We start from the raw sequence: 22869 nt of genomic DNA on the forward strand, positions 1-22869 counted from the left end.
AAAGCAGTCTATAATATGAAATCCAAAGTGCTCATATTCTGGCCTTAGGCAGAAAGCAAATGAAAATGTTTATGCATTTTTTAGCATGTGCTTACAACACCATTTACCTCAGGTTTCTCTTATTAAAGTACATGTATATCCAAAGCAGTAATTGCATAAAGGAGTAGATCCAGTTATCTTCACCATTGCATTAGCCAAGAAGGGTTTTATTCTGTATCTGTGGAAAGCTGTATGGAAAAGTGAGCCACGTGTTGTAGACCAGGGAGTCAAGATGTGTCCAATACTGACATGGTATTGCTCATTTTGTCCATCTCTGGATAGTTACTTTGTTTTTGGAGTTTTGGAAGCGACGGCAGGCTGAACTGGAGTATGAATGGGACACAGTTGAGTACTTAGAACAAGAAGAACAAGTTCGCCCTGAGTATGAAGCTCGGTGCACTCATGTAGTAATGAATGAAATCACACAGGTAAGGAATATTTTGATAACTGATGATGCCTATTGCAATAGACATGTTGTGGGAGGACACTATGAAAATGATGAATCTGGACTGGAGCTGTATAAATCAGCAGTGCTTCAAGGATAGTTGATGAGCTGGCCTGGAAATAGTGAACTTATAAAGTACAGATGCCTGGGAGGGAATTTATACCTAACTGTAGGCACCTTCGAGTAGTTTCCTGTTCGAGGAGCTTGCACTGCTGAGGTTCCTGTGTCATAAATAAACAGAAGTAGGCATCATCCCCAGCTTAGGACACTAAGCCTACTTTATTAAATCCCCCAAGAAATGATTTCAGTGTTGCTGCCAGAGGCCAAGATCACAGAGCATTTGCTATCTTTGCCTAAGAATGCATCAGGAAAAAAGGGTGAAATAGATGGAAAGATGTTACATTATATATCATGCCAAGACTATTTTTTTAACCAAAGATGTTTCTCTTTCAAACATGTATAAATAGGTATTGCTAGGTACATGTGGATGCAATTATGATTAATAGTAGCAAACTCACTGGGACGAGGATAATCCTCATTTCAATGAAATAGGTTTCATATTTATGAGGATTCTAGATCTCTGTTTATTATACATTTTGAGTAGCTTTAGCTTCTGTAGCTCACTCCAGCTCAGCTTCACTTTTTATTATTCTCTGTCAATATATTACTCCGGTGTTTATCTGATCATTTGCATTGCTTTCACATTCCATGCACATTATACTAATGTTTACTAGAGAGCACTTGAAAAGTTTCAAAATTAACTGCCAGAGTTGAAACTATCCTATATAGATCTTTTATATCTTGTACTACAAAAAACCTGGTTCTGTTTAAAAGCTTATAAACCTATGCCACCTTTAATGTTTAAAGTCATAGCTAGAAAGTTTGTTTCAGACAGTTCAAAGAGTGAAGACTATGCTAAAACATGATTTTGATCCTCAGAGATCCTATAAAGACTCAGTGGATCTTCATGCCACCATACTGAGGTAGGCATTTTCCTGTTTCACACACAGAATCACACACAGAATGGTTGGGGTTGGAAGGGACCTCTGGAGACCATCTAGTCCAAGCCCCTGCTGAAGCAGGTTCACCCAGAGCAGGTCGCACAGAATCGCACCCAGGCGGGTTTTGAAAGTCTCCAGAGAAGGAGACTCCACAGCCTCTCTGGGCAGCCTGTTCCAGTGCTCTGTCACACTCAAAGTGAATAAGTTTTTCCTCAAATCCAGATGGAACTTCTCATGTTGCAGTTTGTGCCCATTGCCCCTTGTCCTGTCGCTGGGCACTACTGAAAAGAGCCTGGCCCCATCCCCCTAACACTCACCTTAAGGTATTTGTAGACACTGATAAGTTCCCCTCTCAGTCTTCTCCAGGCCCAGCAGGCCCAGCTTCCCCAGCCTTTCCTCTTAAGGGAGATGCTCCAGTCCCCTCATCATCTTCATAGCCCTCCACTTGACCTTCTCCAGTAGTTCCCTGTGTTTTTTGAATGGGGGAACCCAGAACTGGACACAGTTCCAAGTCCATCCCATTGTTTCTGTGGGATAAATTGAGAAATATGGAGATCAAGGAGCAAAATTTTAGTGCCTGCTAATTTTAGACAATGTTTTGACAACTAATTTGAAAGGTAATGACCTTGGATACCATGATCAGCCAAGAAACCCTGTCATAGCTGAAATCAGTAAGAGCTGAGGACACTCAGACTCTATGGAAATCATTTTTATCTTAGAATGAGCAGCAAACAAAAGACACCTATAATCAGGCAAGACTTTTGACATCATGAATAAATGTGAATTTCCAGGATAAAGCAGGAAAGGAAACAAAACCGGGGACTTTGTTACTTTTTTCTGCCCTTAATATCATAAAGGGCTTAATTGGAGCAAAACAAAAAATATGAAGAAAAGATTGGGTGCATCCTTGATCTGTTTCTAAATCTTTTACAGCAAGAAGAACATGTGCCATACACTGCCTGTGGGAAGTGCATACGGATGGCTTTCTGTACAAGTGCCGTCTTCTTCTGGGTAAAGTTCTCTTATTTGTTCACCTCATTAATCCACTTCTCTAGTAAGTATCTAAAAAAAACAATCATCCTGAATTGAATGAAAGAATGGAACAGTTTCAGTTGGATTTCCATCTGATGCATAAACCAAGCCCATAAGGTATGGGCCCACAAGAAGAACATAGCTGTAGTCACCAAATACTCATTAGCATACAGTCAATAGAATAGAAAATATGTATGAAAATATCCTGCAGCTGTAGCTCATGAGTTGTGCTTGCAAATGTGCTCCATTGTTTTTTTCCCTCATTATTTTAAGACTAACGTCTTTGCGGGGGCAAGCAGGGGAAAGCCTTTGGTTTATATGCTCTCCTCCCTGCCAATTTCTATCCTACTTTTTCCAGCTTTTTGCTTCAGTATTGTGTCTCATAGTCCTGGGCGTCTTTCAGGTTTTTCGTTTCACTTAACAGAGCAAAGCCGGGTGCTTTCTAATCTTCTAGAGCCACTGCTTTAATTGCAACTAAAACTTAAAAGCAGTCCAGGCAGCCATGATATAACATGGTGAACATGCCCAGAGAGGTTACCTTGAAAAGCTCAGAGTTTTAGTATGCTGCATGTCCTCCTCACCTGTAGCACAAACAGAAGCTGGAAAAGAACTTTTCCTAGGTGATAACAGACAGATAGGAGGCAGAGTGGTGGCTGGCAGCCAAGGAGACCCTCAGTATTAACACATCTGAAACACAAAGGAAAGAAGGCTAGCTTGCTGTTGCATTTAAATAGGACTTAGGGTTGAAGGGAAGAGATTTGGTCTTTTGTGTTACTGCACTCTTATTATGTGCAGGGTAAGGGGAGGTAGGTGGATTCATGGCAGTTTGCAGAGATAGTGAAAAGAAGATTCACAGCTCTATGGACCTCAATCTGAATAAAAACTAGAGAACTAGCCAGAAATAAAAGCAAGAGGAGAAACAGAAAAAGAAGATGGGGTACCTGGGTCATTATTATAACTCCTGCAGATTACATGACTTGGCTTAAAATTTGTCTGTTCCTTTGAGGGGTCTGTACTCTGTAGTATTATCATCTGAAAGAGAAGGTACAGCCCCCTCCATAATCAGTGCAGACTTGCTAGTACATTTGCCATCCTGCCAATTGCCTGATGTCAAAAGAGGGAAATTTCTTCCATCACATGCCTCAAGGCGTAAGATCTGATTATGCATCTCAATGTCTTGATTTGCATTGGTACAGACCTTGTTATTAGTCATAAAACAGACCATCTCTTTTCTTTCCAGCAGATTGACTATGCTGCAAGAAAAAAAGGCTTCTTTTATGGATTCTATACTTATTGCCTTCTATCTTATTTGATCATCCTCTTGTGATGGAATAACAGGCACACAATTGGTTTTCTTTTGCCTATTGTAGAAAATGTTTCAAACTCGCTTTTTCCTAAAGCCAGTGGTTCAACATTAACATCTTTCTTGCATTCCCTTGGCAGATTCTTTTGATTATTGCTTCAGTTATTGGAATCATTGTCTACAGGCTCTCGGTTTTCCTGGCATTTTCTGCAACGTTGTCACAGCACATTAGTGGAACAGAGGCGATCCGCAAATACCTGACTCCACAGACAGCTACTTCAGTAACTGCTTCGCTCATCAGCTTTATAGTCATTATGGTTCTCAATGTCATCTATGAAAAAGTGGCAATCCTGATTACTGACTTTGGTAAGCTGCTGCTGTACCTCACATAGAAACTTGGGGTAAAATAGCAAGAAAAAATAGCATCTAGATGTATAATAAGAATTCCAATAAATGAACCTGTACCACATATTTCAGAATTTTCCCACCAAATCACACAATACCACCTAGAAATTTTCAAATAGAGATTTTCTCAGTATCAAAGGCATATGATATTCAGCTCTTTGCCTGAAAATTCCTCATATAGCCAGCATGAAAGATCAATTGTTTACAGTTTTGTGCTTTTGAAACAGACAAAGCAAAGAAAATTACTATAATAACCAAGTTTTATGAAAACAGATCAGTAACGCATAACACATTCAATTACATTAGCTTTTGTTTATGGGGAAAATAGCTATTTTCTTGTAAATAAATGAAATAAGGTCACTGTTCCAAAGCTAGATACCATTTCCATGTTATTAAATAGATAAACAGTCACAAATATTATTATTCTTTATACCCAGACCATCAACATTAAAGTAGCTATTTTACTTTAGATGTGTGAAGTAGCGCGGTGTTTTAATATAGTTTTATTTGATACTGTTTCATCAGTTCAAAGTGTTACATTTGCATCTTTCCTGAGTGTGCTGGATTTGGGTGCTTTTTTTCCCTGAGTTATCAGAATTTTTGCTTGTCCTTTTTCTTTATTGTCTTTCCTTTTTACAACCCATATAGTTTTAGAATTAGCATAATGGTAACAGTATACATGGGGATTATGTACAATCTAATTTATAATGCTCTCAGTCATATTAAGGAATACAAGGCATACACATGCATACTCTCAGCTGAGGCTGTAAAGAAGCTTGTAGGTTACTTGTAGGTTTGGGGTTTTATTTTTTTTTTTTTTTTAATTGCAGAGCTTCCAAGGACACAGACTGACTATGAAAACAGTCTGACCACAAAGATGTTCTTGTTTCAGTTTGTCAACTACTATTCTTCATGCTTCTACATAGCCTTCTTTAAGGGCAAATTTGTAGGTCACCCTGGAAATCCAGTTTATTGGCTAGGAAAGTATCGCAATGAAGAGGTAAGAATGTATGACATGTTTGTTTTTAAACAGCAGGAGCCACTAGTCTGGATTTTCTGCTGCAGTTGGGAATGTATAACGTGTTTGTACATATTTAACATGAGGGTTTAAAAAAGTGACTGCCTCCCAAGCCAATTGCCTCCTTAGTGACCCCTAGCATATATCACGTGAGATCAGTTGGGCTTAGAAATGTATTACATGTGCCCAGACAAGCTTATTTTCCCATGGTCCAGCATTCTGTGAATTGGCACATGGGAAGGGCAGAACATCACCAGAAGCATTCCTGTACCACTGGGTGACCCTCACCTGGTGATAGCGCAGTACAGAGCTGCCTGACTTCACCTGGTATTTCACTCTTTCACTGGTGTCCTGTCAACCTACTGTATGTGGCCTGGAATTGGCTTTTGCATACCTTACCGGAAAGGTTTGCTTAAATAGTCTTCTTGTATTGCCTTAAGAAATGCTATCATAATAAACCAGGAATGCATTATTTTAAATGCTTCATTCATGCCTGGGAAATTGTCAAACTTCAAAAATTCTTCACGTCTCTCCCAACCTTCAGTGCGATCCAGGTGGATGTCTCCTTGAACTCACAACTCAGCTTGCCATCATAGTAGGAGGTAAAGCAATCTGGAACAACATTCAAGAAGTGCTTCTTCCGTGAGTTCAAACAAATAAGTAATCTGCTCTTTTATATTTGAAAGGTACTGCTTTTGCTTGATGCGCTCAGGCATTTGGTCACTAAATTTGATAGGTGCATCTTGTATTCTAAAAGAGTAAGACTAGTCTTTTGGGGCCTTTTTAGACAGTTTCAGTATTTTAGGTCTGATAGCTCTGAGCTCCTGTCTCTGTCATTCTGACTCATTTTCGTTCTATTCAGAAATGCTTCCTTGTTCTGCAAATCAGACTCAATGTGTTTCAAGTTGGATATTTAAAACTGAGGCAATAGAAGCTCTGAAAATACTAAAGGCTGTTGCTTAATATTGAATGGAACAATGTGTTGTTCTACATTGGGCTTTTAAAAGTTACACATAAGTCACTAATTTAACTCGCTTAGTTTTACAGTCATATTTTATATTCATACTGCCTATACATTCTCTTTCAATGGGGCAGATCTCTGGAATGTCATGTTTTAATGTAAACAATAAGCAAATTGCTAACCACTAATGGTCTCCATTTAATTTAGGTTAAGGTACTATCCAGGACTCTGTTCCTTCTCCCAGGTCTTGTCTTTTATTTTATGCTGATCGGTGGCTGTTATGTTGCTTGGAGTAGGGAACTCCCAGTTTGCTCATGTCCTCCTGAATGCTGTAAGCATCAGCTCACAGCATTGTGTTCCCTCTGGCAGTGGTTCTTCCAAGCCCACGAATTGTGTTCATTTGCTGCACAGTGACTCCACTTCAAAGCATGTAATGAATTCTTTGTAGGATTGAGGCTGGCTTGCTACGCTGAGCTATGGTTCCTCCAGTCCCCAATGCTCCGTATATTTTGCTGGTTGCAGGATGGACCTGTAGACCCGTCCTTCCTTTCAAGGTCTTCTTCCACCTGGGGAAGGGCCCCTAGACATAAGCATGCCTGTAGAGGTCAGCTCCAGGCATAGAGAACTGAATCCCCCTTCTGTGTACAGGAATATATTCGTCTGACCAGAATTTTTAATTTACTTCCCAGGATGACAAGTAACATCTAGGTTTGAAATGCTGAGTATTACTTCTGGATCTGGTTCTTTACTGCTCTCTCGTTCTGCATCTCTGCAAGTATAAAGAAAACCATTTTGGGGTTTTCTCTGTCAATACACATTTGCCTCCAACCCTGGGGTTTTTTTTTAATATGGTTCCTTGACTGCTGAAAATGGCTACAGCCAATTCATCAGTTTTCTTAAATTCTCATGCAAGTCTTTCAGATGAGAAGATCAACCTCACCTCGATCCTGGGAAGGTGAAGGAGCAGCTAATCTTGGAAACCATTTCCAGGCACATGAAGGACAAGAAAGTCATCAGGAGTAGTCAGCATAAATTCACCATGAGGAAGTCATGGTTGACCAACCTGCTAACCTTCTATGATGACATGACTGCCTCAGTAGATGAGGGGAGAGCAGTGCATATTGTCTGCCTGGTCTTCAGTAAGGCTGTTGACACTGTCTTCCATAAAAGCCTCATAGAGAAGCTGTTGAAGTAAGGGCTGCATGAGCAGACAGTGAGGTGGACTGAAAACTGGCTCCATGGCCAGCCCCAGAGGGTGGTCATCAGTGGCATGAAGTCTTGTTGGAGGCTAGTCACTAGCATTGTACCCCAGGGATCACTACTGGGTCCCGTCCTGTTTAGCATCTGCATTAATGATTTGGATGAGGGAACAGAGTGCACTTTCAGCAAGTTTGCTGATGACACCAAACTGGTAAGTCAGAGGGTTGTGCTACCACCCAGAGGGACCTTGACAGGCTGGAGAAATGGGCAGAGAATTCAGCAAGGGGAAGTGCAAAGTCCTGCACCCAGGGAAAAACAACCCATGTACCAGTACATGCTGGGGGCCACCCAGCTGGAAAGCAGCCTGGCAGAAAAGGGACTGGGGGTCCTGGTGGACACCAAGTTGAGCTTGAGCCAACAATGTGCCCTTATGGCAAAGAAGGCTAATGGTATCTTCATGCATTAGGAGGAGTGTTGCCAGCAGGTTGAGGGAGGTGATCTTTCCCTTCTGCTCAGCACTGGGGAGGCCACACCTGCAGTACTATATCCAATTCTGGGGCCCCCAGTACAAGAGAGGCATGGACTTGCTGAAAAATATCCAGCAAAAGGCCACAACATTGATTAAGGGACTGGAGCACCTCACATATGAGGAGAGGCTGAGGGAGCAGGGACTGTTCAGCCTGGAGAAGAGAAGGCTCAGGGGGTTCTCATCAATGTGTACAGTTACCTGAAGGGTGAGGGTAAAGAAGATGGAGACAGACTAATTTCAGTGACTAATGCCCTGTGACAGGACCAGAGGCAGTGGACACAAACTGAAACACAGGAGGTTCCCTCTGAGTATAAGAAAATACCTTTTTACTGTGAGGGTGACCAAGCACTGGCACAGGTTGACCAGGGAGGTTGTGGAGTCTCCATCCAACCTTGAAGATATTGAAAAGCCATCTGGACGTGGTCCTGGGCAACCATGGTCCTGGGCAACCAGCTGTAGGTGGCCCTGCCTGTGCAAGGAGGGGTTCGTCAAGATGACCTCCAGAGGTGCCTTCCAACCTCAACTATTCTATGATTCTGTGAATTTTGTGATCAGAAGGAATTAATCTGTCTAACCACAGGCCTACATTTAACTTGATTTTTTATTACCGTGAATTTTATGTGGTCATTCACCTGTACCACATAAGTATAAATCACTATGAATCTAATATATTGCCCTTTTACACTGTTATTGATGGTTGTATAGGACTGATTTCAGGATAAGGCAACAGAAGATTATACACATGTTTGAAGAAAGTTTTCAGTAATTCAAGAATAACTAAATCCACTCTTCAAAGCTATAATGGCACAAATGTCAACTTTTTCCATTTACTGAGCTTTTTAAGTTATTTTACCAATGTTAGTGGTCTTTTTCTCCCTGCCTGATAGTTTGATTAAGAATCTAATCGGAAGATACTGTGCAACTGCTAGATCAGAAAAAGTTGTTCCACGCTGGGAACAGGACTACCACCTGCAGCCCATTGGAAAACTTGGACTGTTTTATGAGTATCTTGAAATGGGTAAGTAACAGTTTTGTTTGGATTCACTATCACTGCTGGATACAAACATGCTCTAAAGAAAACTTTCATACAAGCAATGCTTAATTAAGTGTATAAACAGAAGAGATATGACTGCTTTCCAAGACAAGTTTTGAATAACCATTACAGATATTTCTGCAAACTTTTACTAAGCAGCTAAGCCTTAATCCAGTTTATAACTAGGAAAGAGTACGTGATTGTACAAGGAGGAGTACTGCTGCATCTTTGCCCCATCCTCTGAGAAATGTATCCAGGAGCCTGACCACTACACAGCCCTGTGTTAGACTGCTCAGCCAGGGGTCTGCAGGCACCAGGACTTTTTGCTGGTCTCTTGGCAGCTGGTAGATCTCCAATTTGTTGCCACCATCCATTCCATCACAGCATTGCCAGCATACTTATCACAGCAGCTGGGGACCGATAAGATGATTGTTAGTCCAGGCTTTGCAGCACAGCACTGAGACAGACAGTCATTAGATTTCCAGGTCTTCATGATGAAGACATGAGAAAGAAATGGATGTTTAAATATCCAGAATAGGTCCTCTTGGTGTGTTGTGACTTGTAACACTTTCCTGTCCCCTTCACCTGGCAGGTTTTTTTCCGTACTGTTGTGCTCCTATCTCCTCATACAGAAGGTTTGCTAGGAATTCAGCCACCCTTTCTTGTTTCTCTCTCTCCCATACCTGGGAGTATATAAAGTATACATGCTTATCTCCAGTAAGTAAAAGCCTTATCGATGTATGTAACCTGTCCCTTTGACAGTTATACAGTTTGGCTTTGTCACTCTGTTTGTGGCATCGTTTCCTCTGGCTCCTCTCCTGGCTCTTATGAACAACATGTTGGAAATCCGGTTGGATGCATGGAAGCTGACAACACAGTTCAGGCGCATGGTTCCACAGAAGGCACAAGACATCGGTGCCTGGCAGCCCATCATGCAAGGCATAGCCATTCTTGCAGTGGTCACCAATGTAAGTACGGTGCCAACAATTGCAAAAGGTTTAAATGCCTGCACTGCAGGCGTTAAATCCAAATGTGGGAATGCCATGTGTGGCAATGTAACACTTAAATGTTCCTAAATTAATTATGAGCATCATTCCCTTAAGGCTTCAGCGCCTGTGAAATAGGCTCTCAATAACTTTCCAGATGTTTTGGAAACAGAATATGGCTACTGTTTAAAATAGTATATCTACAGAAAATAGATTTTATTTAGAGCTGATAGAGTCTTCAGAAAAATCTGTTACATATGAAGACCATACTGCATCTTTCCTAAAATTATAGTGCATAGTGCAGAGATCTTTTTAGAAGTCACAGCTAAATGCCTGAATTCTGAAAAAAAAAAATACGTTACTATTTAGCTAAGTGATAACTGATTGTTGTTTCTAATTGTTACAATTCTTATGGTCAATGCCTTCATATTTCAGTTTGGCTTTAAGCAATTTTGCTCCTAAAACAGAAAATCTGCTTCTTTCTTATGTGCTTAATAATGCCATGTGTGCTCAAAATTGCAGCACTTAGCTTTTGAGATCAGAATGAATCTTCTGATACTTTGCAAGTTAATCTGTTTTTCAGTTGGATTTAAAATTAATTTTAAAATAGTTTCTTTATAATATTTAGGGGGAAAATATTTCTGATTAATACACTCCTAACAATGAAATTCAGACCTTTCAAATTTCCCATATCATTAATTCACCAAGATCTTACAGATAGCCAGCATTGTGGGGAGAAAAATAATACGTTGAACTTTACCACTGTGAATTATTTGATTGCTTATTCTTAAACAGTAGCTAGTATGTATTATCTTTCAAAAAATTCTCACTGCTGGCATTTCTGAAAAGAGCGGGGACCACTGGTTTCTGCTGCAGGGACAGTAACACCACACTGTCCATGGTTCATAGCCTTTTTCAACAAGGTCACCATTTTCTGCTATTAAGGGTGAGATCAGGGGTTCCTTCTGATACACTTAAAGGTAGTCACTTCCTCCAGGACCTTCTTGTGACCTTACTGTCACAGTAACAGTACCTTATTGTGCTCAATAGGAGTTTCTGGAGAAAGCAGTTGAGTCTGAAGACAAGAGTTTGTCTTAGCCTAGGCTTTCACGGGAGGCTTTGCCTGTTTGGAGAAGAGTGGACTTTGGGTAAGAGGAGGGAGACAGAGCTGAGCACTCTACTATAGATACTAACTCGATAGTTAGGGCACTTTATTTCAAGTAAGAGAGCACTTCAAATTTAAGTAAGGACGTGAACTTATATTCCTATATCTCAGGCACCTTCTGCAGTCATTAGGTGTTTGGCTGGTCTGGGGTCTCAGCCCCAGGGATTCTGCTTTACAGAAATAATATAGGGATAGGCAGTATGTGTACCTTCTTTTCCCACACTCAGATGAGCATCCCTGCATATTCCTTCCTCTTTTTTTCCCCACTCTAAGAAGTCTTTGTTTTACTGCTGGAAGGATGAAGCTATTTTTGAATAATTGATAGATGAGCTTCCATGACCTGACTGCTTATTGGGTTATCATCTTCTCAGTAGCTTGATTTCATTATTTGGGGTGCTGGGGTGGTACCGTATAGAAATAGGAGCCCAGGGTGGATTTCAGTGATAAGGAAAACTTCATGTGTCAGCCTCAGCTACCAGATGTATTTTCAGGTATTCAAAGGTCTCCCAAAATGACCATTATTCTTGTTCAGAACTTTATTTCACACTATAGCAATTCAACAGGTATGGTAAACATAGCTAGGATGTAGAGAGCAGACTCAGGAGGATGTAAAACAAGAAAATTAAGCACAGAGAAATGTCGGAAGAAAAAAGGAAACTCGAGGATGGAAAATGTACAAGAGAATCTGGGCGACAGACAACAAGCTTGAGCATATGCTCCATCTGTTTCGCACTGCTCTGCTAAGGCAAGCCAAACATAAATCCAGCTGTTCCATAGGCATGTGAACATCCAAGGCCTACTAATAAATCCGGTGTTAAAATTAAAAAAAGAAAAAAAAAAGGTGCAGCTTTGGTAGCACATGTTCAAATTGTTAGAAACGTCAGGCAGCACCAGAGATACTTTGGGGCCCTTTTGGTTGTGCAAAAAATTGTTAATGATAATTCTTCTATCAAATGATGCAAATCGTAGCAGGTAATGCAAATTCACAGATGAAGCATAGCTTCATCTAGCATAGCTAGAAGTAGAGGCAACATTACTGGTGCCTCAATATCCTCTCTTGAACTATGCTGCTAGAAAACTTATTAAAAAGCAAAAAAAGTTCTGGTGCCCTGGGAGAAAAACAAATATGTTATGCTATTGGATAAGCTCTCTTTCCTAGTCAATCCAGCTGGATCTTGTAGTACCACTGTGAAATAAGAAATTGGATATAGATCTTCAGATAACTTTAAAATATTGTTATGAATACCTTAGACATAGTTCTTATGAAATTCAGGGCAGAGTTAAAGTGGCTTTGGTGACCTTACAGTGACTCATACATGTGTAGGCTTCTGTTAGGAATGTATTCATGCCATGCTTTCTGCAGAAAAATGACCCAGCAATAAGTGTCTGTCACTACCCAGTCACAGCCCACCTGAGGCTAATCTTTGATTTGCAACTTTTTTCCCTCCAAATTCCTCCTTATGTGCTACACCCCTCAAGGCATCGCTGGAATCATGGAGTTCTCAATGTACAAAGATATATTTACAGCTTGGTTTTACTCTCTGTCCTCCTTGACAGGCATTCAATCCCAATGTGACTGTAACTGCAGGCATGTTTCTTTTAGTCACCCTTTTTGGAGGCCTCATGTGTTAGATAACAGTTAAGGTCCGTGCGAACGCAGTGCATTTGCCGCTGACATTGGTGGGGCTATTAGCGTGCAACAGGCACAGCACCAGAGACCATCGTGTTCAAAAGGCCCTGCTGCAGGTGTTGCAAGAACCTCAAAGAGATCAGTGTTCCTTGCTAATGAAGTGTGGGCCATAAAACCATGTACATTTACAACAGTAAATGCTAAAAGCAGTTTTCTTCCTTTAAGTATTTTTTTTTTCTTGTTTGACATCCAGAATCTAGTATAGGTCTTCGTTCTTTCCTTTACCATCCCTGCCTTGATTTTTCCTTAGTGCACAGAAACTGTTTCTTCTCTTCTATGTGTTACAGCTGATTAGACTTGGGTAGTGTATCATCTTCTCCTTCATGCATTACCTTTGCAAACACCTGCTAGTAACTTGCAAGCAACTTTTGCACAAAAACATAGGTTTTGAGACTTGCTACTCTAGCACTGGACTTGCTATTGCGTGATACCAAAGCATCTGTTGTTGATTTGAAGACTGATTTTTATTAGTTATGGTATAAGTGGGAAACTTTTTGCAGTTTGGGCTTGGGAAGTGGAGAATGTCCCATTTGTTTGTAGTTTTCCAGTGTAGTACTCTGAAGTGCGGCCCATAATTCAGGAGGAAAAAAAGTTTTTCCTCTGAGAGGATGCTGTAAGATTAGCTTTTGTATTTCTGTCCTCGCAGCACATCTGGAGATCATTCTAAAAGAGGGAGGAGAGTGAGATAGATTTAGGATGATGAGAGACCTGGGGCCTTGCAAAAAAATTCAGTAAGACCAAATATTAAGTTGTTTAAATAACATAAATGATACAAAGAAGCAGCAGCAAACTCATTTGGTCCAAAGGGAGAAGGGATTCTTTTGCCTTACTGTTCAGTTGCTATTAGTTCATATATATTCTGACTGGGTGAGCTAATGAACAGAAAGAAATTAACTAAAACTTTTTATGCTTGTACATCAGTTAAAACCAAGAGTATTCTAGGTGTGAGGTCATCTCCCTGCAACTGCAAGACATGGTAATGTATCTTTCTTGTCAGCCAAAAATACCTACTCTGCATGTAAATATAAACAACACATAATTTTCACTCCATTTCACACTGGCATGTAATGCTTAAAAAGAGTTGTTAAAAGCACGTGCCAACTACATTTGATTTAAGCCAGAGTACAGTACAAAAAAAAAATATCTTGGAAATTTTAAACTAGTTTATTTTAGTCTCAGGATGCCTCCCTTTTCTTTCTCATTTGCCAAATCAGCTTTCTCACAGCTGAACTCATTTGTAACAATATTCTGGAGAACCAAATATAGATCTTGGACCACGGTCTCAAAAGTATTGTTTCTGCAACTTTTGTCTTAACTAGAGTTTAGCTTCTTAGATACTTCAAAGTAAGCCAACCCAAAAGGTAAGATGGTAGGATAATGTTCATCATTTGGCAGTGGTGCTACTTGAGGCACGGAGGGGGATCTTGCAGCGTTTTCAGCTCCCTGCCCTTTCCCTTCCCTGTCTTTTCCCTTGTTACTGTCTTTTGTGTTGTCCTGGCACCAGCACTTTGACAAACACGCGATGGAGATTCCCAGCCGGATCAGTGCCAGGATCTAATCTGCTGCGCTCAGGCAGGAATGCCTGAGCCAGCCCAGGGCAGAGGGAGCTGCTAGGTGCAGAGGCAGCAGGGACAGCGGTTGCTTTAGCTAGCACTGCCACCAAAGTGGTGGTTGAAGAACTGTCCAAGAGGGGTCCGTGGGTTTTTTTTGGTCTTTCTCCTCTCCCGTTCCCCTTTACCTACAACTGTTAGAAATATCTCCTCAGGCTGGGGCTGTCTTGCTGGGAATGCTGCACAAGGGTGGACAGGTTTTGCCCCATCTCATGAAAATAAGGAAATACAGACTGCATGAATTGCAAACTGGCATGAAGGGGAATAAAATACAGATACTACCAGCGGTTCTGCTCCTCTGTTACCCATTACTGCTTAACTTTGCACCTTCCTCTGTCCCATACCTCTCCTATGGCTTTTTTCTTCCCTTTTATGCATCTCTGCCTAAGCCTCTCATTAGATCCCTACTCGACACTTTTCTCCTCCATGTCTCTGCCTTGGTTCTTTCCATCCATCTTGTCAATTATTCTTTTTCCCCTGCCATGGGACAAAAGACTTCTATTTCAGCCCTAGGGTGCAGCTTATCACTCCTTCCTAGGTGCTAGCCACCAGAGACGCCTGTTGTCATGAGCTAGCCAGGCAGCCTCTTGCAGGCACTCAGCTGCAGATCTTGCCAGTGGAAAGTCTTCCTCTCAGGGAAACCTTTTGAATTTGCAATAGCAGAGGAGTAGATTGAATAAACATAGTTAACCTGCCCTGCAGAATAGGATGTTTTGGGAAGTTCATGAGTTTAGAAAAGACTTCCCACAACAAACCCACAGATCCAATTCCTACCCAGTTTGTGACTAGCAGACTGGGTAGGACAGGGAGCAAGATAAAAACAAATGGTCACGTCATATGTAAAGCAGCACTATGCAGCTGCTACTAAAAAAATTATCTTGGCGTCAAGAGCAGTTTCCACATGTACCGACATTAAAATTTATGAGGCAACAACTGCCAAGATGAATTTGGGCTGGCTAGCACCTCAGAAAGAGTGGGATGTTTCTAGGGTCAGAGGTGGATCAGCTATATATATAAGTTATTTAATTCCTTTACTCAAACCTCAGGGTTCCTGGTGAAATTTAATGTTATATTACTGAAGGACTCTTCCATTGTTTCCATGAGTTTCGTCAGGCAGGATTTAAGCATCTCATAAGTACATCTGATAGCAAACACATTTGCAGAAGGTTACCTTAGAGTACTTTAAGGTGAGTTTGGCTGCTGACCTCCACTGCATGCTCATGAAGAAGAAAGTGTATTACAGTGTAACTTTTTTAAGGCATCCAACAGAGCTAGCATAATTTAAAAACTGTACAGAGTGCACATTCCAGAAAGATTGTTTTATGCCCGTGAGTGACTATGTGCTCATTTACAGAGGGAACCACTGACTGGAAAAGCACGTATTTTCTATTTTTAGCTCATACTGTAACTTGTGAGATACTAAGTATATGGCAAAGCCATGCATATTAAGGCCTATTTCTTAAATGCTGCTCTGCTTTTTTGTCATCTTTTTCTGAAATGCAGGCTATGATCACTGCTTTTACATCTGACATGATTCCTCGTCTGGTTTATTACTGGTCCTTTTCGGTCCCTCCTTATGGGAGTCACAGCGGTCACACTATGAAAGGCTATATAAATAGTACACTTTCTGTCTTCAATATATCAGACTTCAAGAATGTAAGCAAGCCATTTTCCCCTTTGTTTGGGAACCAAACAACATGCAGGCAAGTGTCAAATAACCATTCTTTTCCAATGACAAAAATAAATATAATTCTTTAATATCTAAATCATCGAATTCAGTTAAAGATATCCAGTAAGAAACGTTAAAAGACAGTAGAAGCCAACATGTTTTGAATGGCAGAACTGAGTAGAAGCGTTCACCCATAAGTTTGTGCTGCTCAGAAAATTCTTACTTTATTTTTGGTTTTCTCATAATTAATAGTCTTAAAAAAAAAAAAGAGGCACTTTTAAAGTTCTATAAGTAATTCTTAATACAGTGTCAAAAAAAGGACATTTCAGTGAAGTATAACTTATTCTCAGCCACGATTTTGCACGTTACTGTAGTTAGGTGCAGCTAACTGTTCCTGGATGTATTAAGCTGGGACATGTCTTGCTCCATCCTCTGGCCACAGCGCCGTACTGCAGATTGATGCCCGAGACTGGTTCCTGACTTTCCCACATTGCTTTCAGATACCGGGATCTCCGCTACCCTCCTGGTCACCAGCACCAATATGAGCATAACATATACTACTGGCATGTCATTGCAGCCAAGCTGGCTTTCATCATTGTCATGGAGGTAAGCGTACAGGGTTTTGAGCCTTACTTGTTTGAACTTCTCTTCCATCCATGCAGAAATTCCTTCACAGACATTCTGTCCAGGCACAGCTATCAGAGCTGGTTATGTATGCTAGCATGGGCAAGAGACTGGGAGACGTAAATTAAGTGTAGCACCATTAGAAAAAAAGTCTCTGAAGGTATGACATCAGCTGAGAATTGCCCCATGTGTTTGCAGCTTCTTTTCTCAAGAACTGTAAAATTATTTTTAGTATCAGAAATAGAAGGGACAGTTACACCAAAAATATTTTTACATCTACTCAGACAAAGTTTGCACACGGCTTTATGAATACGTATACATAATTCACATGTAGTAGCAGAGTGAAGTCTATAAAGATGGTCACTACAAGAGGTGAATCTCTAGTTGAGCATCAAAAAGCAATTGCTTCTTCCTCTGCAGCTACCATCTGGGTTTACAAAAGATGGGAGTTCGTCCAAGATGAAGGGAGAGGACTATTAAATATTATTTCATTATAAAATGCACTTAGGGCCTGATCTAAGGGCTACTAAAGTCATCAGAAACAGGCAACTGGTTACGTCAGAGTTCCTGTAGCAGAGGAAAGCCCATTGCCCCAGAGTCATTTGAACAAACCTAAAACAATTTTAAAAGAAACTGTAACCAATATTTCCGTGCAGGAGAAAGCACTGCATACCAGGGTTCCCCCAAAGCAGGTAGAGAAGCCCTTGTTAAAACCAGGATTAGAAAATCAGTAATTCTTGTTTATCAGACAATTATTCATTAGTCATCTGTTTCTTAAAATACGGTTCCACTGTGATAGATCTGGTACAGAACCAGCTGAGTCTTAAGAGATAATGTGACATTTCATTTATAATAATAACAATGAGCTGCTCAGCCTGACTGACATTTTTTAATTTTCACCTTCCCCAGCATGTCATATACTTCGTGAAGTTTATTATTTCATACGTAATTCCAGATGTATCACAAAAGACCAAGAGCAAGGTCAAACGAGAGAAGTACCTAACACAGAAACTCTTGCATGAGAATGATCTCAAAGTTGTGAAAAAAACCATGGGGAAAATAGCCGACAAAATTATCAGAGGAGTAGACAGCACTTTCCGACCTAAAGCTGAATAAGTTAGTTTTTTTATGGAATAACAGTATTTAGCCAACTACTTACTACCTGTCCAGATATTACCAATAGCTAATCAAAGACTTTGGATTAATTCCCTTGACTAAACATTGTTTTTTGCAACTGCTACGTGCTCATTTACCTGTTTCCTTTGGACAAATGCAACCACTGCAACTCATGTAAGAGTTATCAATTTTTTAAACAGCTTTAGTAGGACATTTTTTTAACATGTGAAGATAAAAATTATTCATCCTCTTCAGATGATGCAGATTAATTCTTAAATGCATAAAATGCTTTCCATTTTATTTGGCATGGGCTATTAGATCTCGTTTGACTTGAATAAAAACTTAAGAACAAGAATGATTTGTTATAAGAATACCATCACATCTTCTGAAGGAGTTTTGATTACTTGCTAATGCAAACCCCAACTAAAAAATGAAGAGGAAGAGCCAAAACATGAAGGAAGGAGAAGGAAACTACAACTCAAAATCATGTTGTTAAGCCATTGGAATTGACATACTAAGCGCTGTATATGCTGCACTGAATTAGCTATGCATACTGAGACTTAAATAGATAACAAGATATTTCAATTAATCATGGAATTGGATCACAAGAAGCAGCAGGACTGTAAGCCCATCCTGTTCATCAATCTCTCTGTAAACACAAGAATTGCCTTTGAAATCAATGCATACAAACTGACTTTACAGCACTCTGAGTGAGCAGAAAACTTGGGCATTTTCTTTTCCCAGTCAATGTACTTTCATTAGTTCACTTGCCCATTCTGCTCTAAATGACCGTAGCCTGGAAGTTCTCCTACCTGTAACAGTAATGAGTGTTAAAAGTCTTTTCACATACTAAATCAATATTTGTAGAGGGCCGTCCTTCACATTTCTCCCACACCAGAGGTACCATGCTCTTCCCCGAGATTTTGACATAGGAAGAATGAGCAGCTGGACCTGTTGTGGTGCGACATTGCATAATAAAGTGAATTCTGACAAGACCATAAACCTATTCAAACTGGAGATTGGAATAAACCATTCAATATGCCTTAACCATGTTGTGAGGCTTTAAATAACTAGGAAGGATGAGATGTGAATGCATGTGCTAGAGCCATCAGTCATCTTCAAATTAGGCTCCAGATCTGCTTGGCTATTTTGGCTCCAATTGCAAACTGTTAAGGAATTACAGATTAAGCATGCATGCAGAGCTCTGCTTTTTGTCTGCAGCAGTGATATTCCACATTATTAACTTGCTTTCTCTTTTTAACAATTTTTGTGGACCAATTTCTACAAATTCTGAAAAAAACAAAATCTTGTTAAAAAAGCTAAAGTATGCCTGTACTCTGTAAACCAGATTACTGTTGTGTTTGTAATTTTGTGCTAATCTTAAATGTAATAGATACGAAGAATTTTTAGGCAGATTATTCATATAGCTTTTTACATATTAAGAAGTTCATTTGCAGAAACTAAGTAGCATTTATAAGATGTATTTTATCTCATTAATAATCAGAAGAAAACAAACATCTGATTTTTGTAGCAAAACTTCCAAATACTGACTGCTGTGTACTTCAAGCCTATCCTTTGAAATGGCAACATTTAAACCAGAAGAGGTAGCACATCAAGGGAGTCCTTTCAGCAGTCATGGTACACAAGCTTTCACTCAGCAAGACTTTGCATGATTGCATGAAAGATTGTGAGAATAAAACTTGGTTCAAAAAACAAGTGATGATGAAAGAAACTCACAGGTTCCAGAGAACCACTTGCATTTCTGGCACTGTTGTATAGACTCCACCTGAAGACAAAAAAAACACAGGTCAGAAAACCAAGATAGACCATAGTCATAAATTGCAGTCACCCAGAGCAGCAATGGAACCAGTGCTTCTTTGCACAGAAAATTCTACCCTTTGCCATTTGTTTTGGTTTCATCAGAATTATGACAACACTTTAATTTACCAGGAAGAAAATATAAATTGGGCAGATGGACAAACACTCAGAAGTTTCTAAAAAAGACAGAATTTCTTATCAAATTATACCCCTTCAATACTGGTTTGACCTTTTCCCCAGATCACAGATGGTTGGGGTTGAAAAGGACCTCTGGAGGTCATGCGGTCCAACCCCTCTGCTCAAGCAGGGCCACCTACAGCCAGTTGCCCGGCTTTTGAGTATCTCCAAGGATGGAGACTCCACAGACTCTCTGGGCAACCTGTGCCAGTGCTCAGTCACCTTCACAGTGAAAAAGTGTTTCTTGATGTTCAGAGGGAACCTCCTGTGTTTCAGTTTGTGCTCATTGCCTCTGGTACTGTCACTGCATAGCATACCAAACTTGTATTTAAAACAATTTTTTATCCAAAACTGTTTCATGGCACAATTTTTTCAGTGAAGTACTCGGGACTTCCCAGTGCAAAATGAGTTAGAAAGGCCAGTCAGCTCCTTTCAGACTTGGAGCTTTTTGACTTTAGCTTTGAACTGGCCCTTCCCCATCTGCAGTTGTGTTCAGCTGAGAGATGCCATCTTCATTTTCTTTGCCCATCGGTGATCACAGCACCAGTGTGCCTTAAGTACTTTTTCAGGTGTGGTGCTGGAGGGCTGGGGAAGGCAAGCAGGCATCCTGTGATAAAGGAAAAAAAAAAAAGCAGCATGAAATGGACCATTTCAGACAATTGTTTGGTCTTAAGGAAGCATTTATTGCCCTCTTTGAGAGGTAAAGAGACTAGGAAACAAAGGAATTGAGTGCCTTGAGTTCCTTGCCTGGGGTCACACTGTGAGCAGTGGCAGAGCTTAAGGGTGATTTTCAGGAGTGTCTGGTCTTTCTGTTCCTTGTTTGGCTCCTGTGGCCTCTCTCAGTTGCTGCTTTTTACATCAGTTGTCAGCTTTTCCTAAAGGTGGAGTTGATTCGGTGTCAGAGAGAGTTTATATTCCTGCCTTTAAGATAATGATTTAAAAAAAAAATACTACATCAGCAAAGCATGTGTATCTTTGACTTGGGATCCTCCTATAATAAAATCCTGATCAGGTTTGAGTATGTTTCTACATTACCATTTTGTTCAGCTCAAAGGTGTGCTTTTGAAACTAGTCATCCACTTGTCCCCACTTTCTGGGCAGTGCTTCCCATCACAGTCTGGTCTCCGAGCGCATGGACTGAATTCCTCTTGGTTTAAACTGAACCAGAAGGCAGGTTTTAGAGATGCACTTAATGGTCCCTGACAGGCACTTAGTCCAGAAAGCTAAAACCAGAGCTAGGCTGAAGAGAGCAGTGAGTACTGCATGGGCATCACCTAGTGAACATAACTTTTTGCTCTAGTGGTTTGCTTCTGGAGAGCCATGCTCCTTGCTAATGGAGCTGTAACATTTCATTTCAGAAGACATTATACGAGGAATTCAGTTCAGTTTGCCATATGCACAGTGTTTTTCACAGCACAATTCTGAATGAGAGAGAAAGAAGAGGAAAACCAACAGAGTGCCTAATAATTGCAGTTTAATAGTTTGATTTAAGCTGTGTAGTTTCTGTAGCCTCTACCTCCAACTGCTGAAATGTGCTCTGCTTGTACACAGGGAGCTCTGCGTAGGCATCAGAACAAAATGCTGGGGAGGGCAGATGCCAAAATATGAGCATTTGTAACTTTCTTTGGTTTTTTTTTAGACTAGGTCACTTTAATAATTAAAAATCTGCTTGAAGGGAAAATTAACATTTGTTTTAAACTATGAATCAATTTCACTCTTTTTTACACTTGATATGTATGCCAGACTCTTACTTTGTACAGATCTGTTGGAGTCAGGGTGAATTTGGACCAGTAACCATTTCCTTGCCTTAACAAGCACCATAAATTACAGACCGTTGCCACTGTTTTAGACTCCATGTATGTTTATAAAATTCATAATATAAGAATGTATTTTTTGTATTTTTTCTAATAATGTTTGCTATTAGTTTCAGAATAATAAGATTTCTTTATATTTATTGTCATTAAATAAAGTCTATTTTAAAATAAAAATACATCTGATGTTGACTACCATTGTTTTCCCATGAACAATAGTGCTGCTGCCAAATGCCACATTTAAATTATTGCAATGTCATCTCTGTCTAATTTCCATATTCCTCCTCTTTTTCAATCTTTTTCCATTAAACTGTTACTGGTACTGAAATTTATCTCCTATTTTTTCTGCATCCTCTAGATGGAAGTCATTCCTTTCCACACCAAGTAGATGACAAGGACCATTATGTTCTCATACAAATAAACAGTTCAGGTCTTTATACCCTTTCACTCCTGTCATGATAAACCCTGTGTTATGTTTCAGAGTCATCATTTATTTCTTCATCTGAATTGAGTCTGTGATGCTCCCACCTCCAGGCAGTCCATTCTCTCTGTCTTTCCCTGCCAGCCAACCAGCCAGCCATCCGTTCTGTTTCTGCTCTGACTCTTCCTCTCTACTTTGAGGAAATCCTTTTCTAAGATTTAGCGAATAGGAAGGTTAGAGAGTAATTTTAAACAGAGACCTTTTTTTGCATTGAGGTGTGTTGTTTTTATTTCCCTTAGGGATTCCCACGATCTGCATTCAGTAGCTTTATGATAGTTGTGGAAGCAGAGGTACTACCACTTCCAACCTGTTTTCTGCTGGCTCAGGGTTATGTGTCATACCGATGCCAGTACCCAAGCTGTCCTGCCACTCTTGCATCGATTTGCCTTTGTCAGACTGAGAACAAAAGAAACTTTGTCTTGAAGCATAACAACGGTTATTGTCCTACAGGCAGGATCTGGTGTTGTCACAGACCAAATCTATAAGGAAGGTGTGTTTTCAAATTGACTGATATATTTAAAACCCTTCAAAGAACAGGCTTTAGTATTTTTTCTGCTTAATACATAAATAGCCAAAGTAGCATATTACTTCTGGTGGTGCTTGCTTAATTTTAATTCTTTCTGTCACCGAGTGGATGAATTGCACTTGCTTTGGCTAGCCGGTATGTGCCGGATGAAAGCAAGCTGTGCTCTGCCATGCCTGGTACACCCCACCTCTTCTCTGTGCTCCACCTGCACATCACCAGGGATGTCAGCA

General features: G+C 40.3%; 1 protein-coding gene across 1 annotated transcript in view; it reads left to right on the forward strand.

The window, feature by feature from the left end:
• Positions 1–22365, forward strand: part of ANO6 (anoctamin 6) — a 79050-nt gene extending 56685 nt beyond the window's left edge. Inside the window, exons 11-20 of the mRNA XM_055712460.1 lie at positions 322–467; positions 2419–2496; positions 3961–4186; positions 5056–5225; positions 5788–5885; positions 8821–8951; positions 9729–9934; positions 15921–16120; positions 16587–16692; positions 17620–22365. Of these exons, the coding sequence (XP_055568435.1) occupies positions 322–467; positions 2419–2496; positions 3961–4186; positions 5056–5225; positions 5788–5885; positions 8821–8951; positions 9729–9934; positions 15921–16120; positions 16587–16692; positions 17620–17826 (1568 nt within the window). The 3' untranslated portion in view covers positions 17827–22365. The remainder of the gene's footprint in view (positions 1–321; positions 468–2418; positions 2497–3960; positions 4187–5055; positions 5226–5787; positions 5886–8820; positions 8952–9728; positions 9935–15920; positions 16121–16586; positions 16693–17619) is intronic.
• The last annotated feature ends 504 nt before the right edge of the window (positions 22366–22869 follow it).

The sequence above is a fragment of the Falco cherrug genome, chromosome 5 (genome assembly GCF_023634085.1).
Source record: "Falco cherrug isolate bFalChe1 chromosome 5, bFalChe1.pri, whole genome shotgun sequence".
Lineage (NCBI taxonomy): Eukaryota > Metazoa > Chordata > Aves > Falconiformes > Falconidae > Falco > Falco cherrug.